We start from the raw sequence: 6655 nt of genomic DNA, 5'->3' as shown, positions 1-6655 counted from the left end.
TTGGGATGAGAGCTGAGGGCGTGTAGGATTGTATTTCCTGCCATTTCTTTCTGTGAGGGATGTGGTGATGGGTAGATTGTCTGTGATCATGATGAAGACATAGTGGAATGGAATTTTGATCGAGTTCATGGTGAATTTAGTGTTAAAAGTATTGTTTTGGATGAAATTAAGCATGCTGGTAAGAAAAAAAGGAACGGCCTGTTCAAATTATTAAAATGTCATCAATATACCAATGCCACATAAGTATGTTGGCTTGGAATATTGCAAATAAAATAATTGAAATAATTGGTTTTTCCCTTCACCCAAGCACAGGTTTGCATATGATGGGCACACTTTGTTCCATCGGCACGCCCTGGACTTGTAAGTAAAGGGTGTGGTTGTAGGTGAAAATATTTCTAGTAAGAATATATTGGACAAGCAATAGTATGAGTGTGTTGTAGACATGGTGTACAGGTTTAGTGGTTTTGAATATGAATGCTATGGTTTGTAGTCCCACTGTGTGGGGAATGCAACTGTAAAGAGCCTCTACATCAATAGTGACTAAAGTAGAGTTTTGGGGGTACGGTTAAACCTTTAAGGTATTTGGAGGAGTCGTATTGTGTCCTGTAGGTAGCAAGGAAAACTCCATACAAAGGGTCTTAAATATGCGTCCACCAAATCACTGGCATTTGAGGAAAGTGAGCTTATGCCAGCGACAATGGGGTTTCATCTAGGGTTAGTGGGATTTTTGTGAATTTTAGGTAAGCTATAGAATGTGGGCAGGACTGGGTGTTTAATCCAAAGGTATTCTTTGGTTTTTGCATCAATGGTGCCTAATTCATCTTATAAACTTTATAAATATTTGCTCTTTCGTATCTATTTATACCTGAGATGACTTCATGCAAATCTGATCTCTCCCTATACATTATCAACACCCACTTTATCCTTAATTACTCTTGTCTGTTAATGTCTACCCTATCACAACAAGTACACACAGATGTATACTTACCTGGAATACTCCATTTTCCAACGACACTGGTAACCTACTTGGAGAGATCCTCCATTTGGGCTTATGTAAGTTATTTAATTCAAATACCTTATTCAAGTTTTACTTATTTCCCTACATGATTTACTTTACTATAAACACTCCAGCCTAATTGGAGTTATATTTATAACTCTATCCAATCTACTGAGCATTCATCTTCCACTATGAAAATCATTCACTTTCTCTTTATTCATGGTTCCCTGCTCCGGTACGCTATAGTTAAACCAATGATGTCAGTCTATTCCATTTTTTATTTCATTTCCATTTACAACAGTTATATAACATACCTTTGTGGTTAATATGGTGTTCTAAGGTAATGTTAACTTGTGCTATATATGTTTTACATTGTGACCTTATGAAATGCTAATGTCTATCCATGTTCTATAAAGTAATTAGACCGTACGTATTATGTGCAACTGCGCACAGCTACCCCTGAAAAAGACCACAGCGAGTGAAAGGCATCAGGTTTTTGCGGATGCACGTAAACCTCTCTGCGGCCCTGTTACATGTGATGAAAATTATGAAATAAGTAGGTGATTTGTATCTAGCACAAATCAAAAGGTTAATTATTGGACCCTGGCTGTGAAGGTCATCAACATAACTATTTTGTATCTCAGATCACTGTATCATTGTATTCTATGAGAAACGTTACTGAATACAGCACTGACTATTGCCAAAAAAAAAACATTATTATTATTATTAAACAGGATTTATATAGCGCCAACATATTACGCAGCGCTGTACATTAAATAGGGATTGCAAATGACAGACTAATACAGACATATTACGCAGCGCTGTACATTAAATAGGGATTGCAAATGACAGACTAATACAGACAGTGATACAGGAGGAGAGGACCCTGCCCCGAAGAGCATCTGTCTAGTTTTTTGTTTTTTTAATGATCCAGGGTTGGCAGTATCCCAATGTAGGGATATCATATCCTTGATGTTACTGTACACCACTCCAATATTCCATATTTAAACCTTGTTTCATTGGTGTTTTGTTAGAAATATTCTAGCCGAGAATCACTAATTTTACTTGTTTATGATCTAAAGGAGCCCACTGAGTCTTATCATTCATGGTTCTGCTTTTTGTTTTTCTTCCTCTGCCTGAAGGTTACCCCATTATGGGTATAAAATAATATTTAAGATTTATGTATAATGTCATCTATCCAGCCATTTAAAATAAAGATATTGTTGATATTGTAAAACTTTGTTATGTAGAGCTATATGTGCCTGAAAAGTCCCAAAATTGTATGGGGTTGGTTTTGGCTAAATTTTTCCTGTCTATAACTTTGTTTGGAAAACATTTGAATTTGTCACCTGGGCACAAAAACAGATCCATTAGATATAGTTTAATAAATGTGGGGTGACCTTAACCCTACTAAGCACATTTTAGTATGATAGATCTTGACACTGACTCAAAGCCAAATCTTCTTCTTCATTCTGTACAGTACAAAGCTCACAGATTTACCAGGAGAGAAGAATAAAATATTTTCTGCCAAATGGTGGCATTTTATATATTATACCCCATTATTCAGTAGACCCAAATAAGGTTCATGTAGCAATCTACAAAAAGGCACAGTTAGTAGTGTTCTGACAATAGATAAAGGATATACATTTTATTTTGCATTAATGCAATATTTGTAATAAATAAAAGACATGGAACACAAAATCTAGAGTATAAAGAATAATGTGCAACACTAAAAAAGTATCTTGTTATATGGCATTAAAAGATTTGTTAAATACAGAATATCAGCAGGAATAACTAGATATAGACACGCATTACCTACATCCACATTCATCCACAACCATATTTTCATAATGTTTCAGCACCACATTGTCGCTATTGTCATAATAAAGCATTGATATAGGAGAAAATCTTATAGGTACACAACAGGGCAGAGGAACCTCATGAGGATCAATAGAATGAATAAGGGTCTGGAGGATGGCATGGTTAGATCCATTCAACACTTCTGTTAGAGGGTATGGGCATGCACCATGGCAGTAGTTAGCCATATATCCCTTAGGAGCAATTACCCATTCCTGCCACCCAAACTCTTTAAATTCAATGTAGAGGCTCCTAATTTGGCAGATATCCATGGAAGCCGAGGGAACCTTGCTATAACTTCTTTTCTTTCGAGGTGTGTTACACTGCAGGGGATTGAGACCAACAATTAGTAAGGCGGTATCGAGAAAGGTTTGTATCCCTTGACACTCATCTGAAGGGTCATCTAATGAGCTTCCTTCTTTTCTTGAAGATATCACCAAAGCCAGTCCCAGATTCTTATGAGGGTCCCTCCAACTCTGGCAAACCTCTGTTAAATTAAAGTAGAGGGATTTGTGAAGCAAACGAAATGTTTGTGCAGTCAAAAGTTTTCTGTTTGTTTCCTGGTATTCTGTTCCTCTTAGTGAAAGCTTCATAATTCTGTAGAGGCGTAAATCAAATATTTGTCCATAGTATGTATTTTGGCTGAATTGGACTTCCAGACGTCCCATGGTTACCTCCTCTTCTAGCTCCATTATTGAAATATTAAAATATAATCTCTTTTCCAGGCAAACTATTGAAGAGTTCGAAGGAGGCAGGATGACAAACCGTCCTTTTGTGGTGGGAAAAAAAAAAAAGATACAAAATAGGAATACAGTCAGTAAATGTGTGCAGACAAACCCACGTTACAGTTAAACTTTTCCTATCTGTTTAGATATAAAAAGCTAAAAACTGGAAACAAATTGATGTGGTTTCTAAAGAAAGGCTCATGCTTTAAACAGTTACTTATATACTGCCTTAACCATTTTTTTCTGCATTTAAGACAGATGGCATTTTTGATTTGAGATTAAGTGTCAAGTGTTTAGAATGACTCATAGAATTTCCACTATTTCATAAAGCAAATTAACAATTTACATATTGTTAAATGTTTGTGCACACGCAATTATCATACTTGTCTGAGCTTATTCCAAAACCATGCAAAAGCCATGAGTATTAATATAAAGTTAGCCCCCACCACATTTCAGTTATATCTTGTGGAAAGCCTTCTCTGAAGTGTGACGGCACATGTCTGGGAAGGCTTTCCAAAAATTTGAAGCTGACTTAGAAAATTTTGCTTACAATACCAATTTATGCCTAAAGGTGTTGACCTAGATGTCAGTTCAGGCCACACAAGTTCCTCCACACCAAATTGTTGGGATTATTTGACTAAATTAATTTAGTTTGTTCACAAAGAAAATGATAGATCACCTTGCCACAGAAATGTTTAGCTTCCAGCTGATATAAGGTTAAATTTGGTAACGCTTTACCTTATTAACCTGAACTAACCTCTGAGCTGTATTTAGGAACACATTTACAATCTAAACATTTCCAATACATAGTTCTGTACAAAGAAGTAGGTTGCCAATTATTAGCTGGATCATTATATTGAGCATTATGAGATGAAGAACTAGTCTCCTAGGCCTCAGGAAAGTCTGGGATCCCCTTTTGCCTGTTCTGGTGATACATAACTCCTAGTCATGCCTGGTTTGGTCTCATTGAGCTCCATATTTTGCACTAGTTTATAATCTGAGGGTTGGCAGTTCCTGAAATCTGAACCTGGGGAAATTTGACTCCTACAATAATAAAATCATTCTAGGTGTGTCCACAGAGCATTATAATCACACACCCTCAGAACACCAAAACTTCGCTCTCATTGGATGGCCCATTCAATCACTCCTCTAGCTATTGGTATAAAAAAAAAAAAGTTATGTAAGCCTATCTATCAGAGAAAGCTCTCACACATACCATCTTGTTGCCAATGCCAAGGACAATGGCATTGGCAGCCTGAGCACTGCAGCCCATTGCCTGTGAAAAACAACTGAACATTATACAAATAACCTGGATCTGGGCAAACCAAGTTTCACTTCCCTGCCTGGAGTAGCAGTGGGTGAGACAGACATTACTAAAAGAAGCAGAATCATAACTGCGGTTGTCATGGGTAACGGTTAATGCTTCTGTCTAAGCAAGTGTTGGCAGTCTATCTGTTAGTGTGTTTAGGAGTTAACAGATGGATTAACCTTGCCCCATGACAGCCCTTCTCAGCCTACCAGTGCTTAGATAGTTGTAGAGCATGCTGGGAAATCTGCACAGGTTGTGGGATGGTTTTCTTAGCAATGAGCAGTTTATGGCTCTCGGTGATATTTTTGGCCATCAGTAAGGGTGACATTCTTTTACTGACCATCACAAAAGTGGAGCTGTGATTATAGGAATTATAGCAGGGGGTCCATGAAGACCTGAAAGTCATTTCAAGGGTTTGCTTGAGTTGAAAATTTAGAGAACGCTGCTTTAGAAAATACACCCCATTGTCTTTATGGCTCGAAGCAGTCCATCTCAAACAGATGACAATGTTTCAAAGCACAAAGTCTAAAATGACTTTGTATGCTGTAGCATTATTAGTACTTGTTACTGAAAACACCTGAACTTCATTTACAGGAGTGTCCACATACTTTTAGTATTGTTGTAGATGTTGGGTGTGAAACTTTTGACCACAGTCTCCTGAACCAGAGGAATGAAATGGTTAGGCTTTACCACTCCTAATATAGAGCTGTAAGTGTAAAAAAAAGATTGAAGAATATGAATGTAGCTTCATAACTGCTGCACTTCTAAATGCTGAAGGATACAAAAGCAAAACAATTCATTCAGAAACTAAGGACATCTAGGCATTTATATCAGCAGCTAAACAGGAATATTGTGAGCAAACCTATATTATAAAATGATCAATATTCACTATTGCACATTTTCATATCTGCCTAGTGGTCACATTATGCACATTATGGTCAGGTTTCTATTAATGTAACAAGGAAAAAGACATTTAGATATGAAATGCATCAGAATAACTGCATACACAATAATTAGGTTGATTTGTGGAACAGAAAATCAAATGTCAGTAAGTGTGTTAAATCTATTCTAGCCAAAAACTGAAAAAAGAAATGCCATTTTAGTATAAAACCAACCACAATGTATGCGAATACCCATATCTACCTAGGTCAGGAAATACTCTGATGACACTACCAGATACATTAAACTCCTCCACAAAACAGAAATCTGCTATCTCCTCTGTTTCAGAAGGACCCATCCTCTGATTGTAGATCTTCCATATTGCAGGAGGTACTGAAGGGGGAGAAACTGGATTTGGCTTAGATGTAAAACCCAGGCTGTTTAAAAATAAATTTTCTACAACCGATTCTTCAGAATCTGTTGTCACTGGAACATAGAGCCAAAGTAACATGCCTAGCATAAGCCACAGCATCCTTGTAGCATCCAGTCACAGAACTCACAATGGGGGCTTTTCTGCCATCCTAGTTAAAGACTAATCAGTTCCTATTACAAATACTTGTGGCCGCAATTAGTGGGAGGTAATCTGAATCACTGACTGTTTTAGGCTTGATTCACAGTATTAGTTGTTTTCTTTTATATAGTTTTTTCTTAGTCTTAGTTTTAAAACACATTAGGGCATACATTTCTGTTGCTAGAAAATTAATTTAATGAATAATCATGATTATCTCTGGTAACAATTATCTAGGGCATGTAGCTTTAGGAGGAGAAAAAAGGTCAATTGCTGTAGGTTTTAGCAATGTTATTAAATTGTGTAATTGTGGCAGATAA

At 36.8% G+C, this 6655-nt stretch overlaps 1 protein-coding gene across 1 annotated transcript; it reads right to left on the bottom strand.

Moving 5' to 3' along the window:
• Positions 1 to 2630: 2630 nt before the first annotated feature.
• On the bottom strand, positions 2631 to 6286 carry LOC140327713 (protein DVR-1-like). Its single transcript, XM_072407072.1, has 2 exons — positions 6032 to 6286; positions 2631 to 3623 (listed from the first exon to the last, which is right to left on the bottom strand). Exons 1-2 carry the CDS (start codon positions 6276 to 6278, stop codon positions 2809 to 2811), a joined length of 1062 nt encoding a protein of 353 aa, XP_072263173.1. The 5' UTR covers positions 6279 to 6286; the 3' UTR covers positions 2631 to 2808.
• Between the last annotated feature and the right edge of the window lie 369 nt (positions 6287 to 6655).

This window comes from Pyxicephalus adspersus, chromosome 3 (genome assembly GCF_032062135.1).
Source record: "Pyxicephalus adspersus chromosome 3, UCB_Pads_2.0, whole genome shotgun sequence".
Lineage (NCBI taxonomy): Eukaryota > Metazoa > Chordata > Amphibia > Anura > Pyxicephalidae > Pyxicephalus > Pyxicephalus adspersus.
The sequence above is the reverse complement of the archived record's forward strand: the minus strand, read 5'-3'. Positions and strand labels throughout refer to the sequence as shown.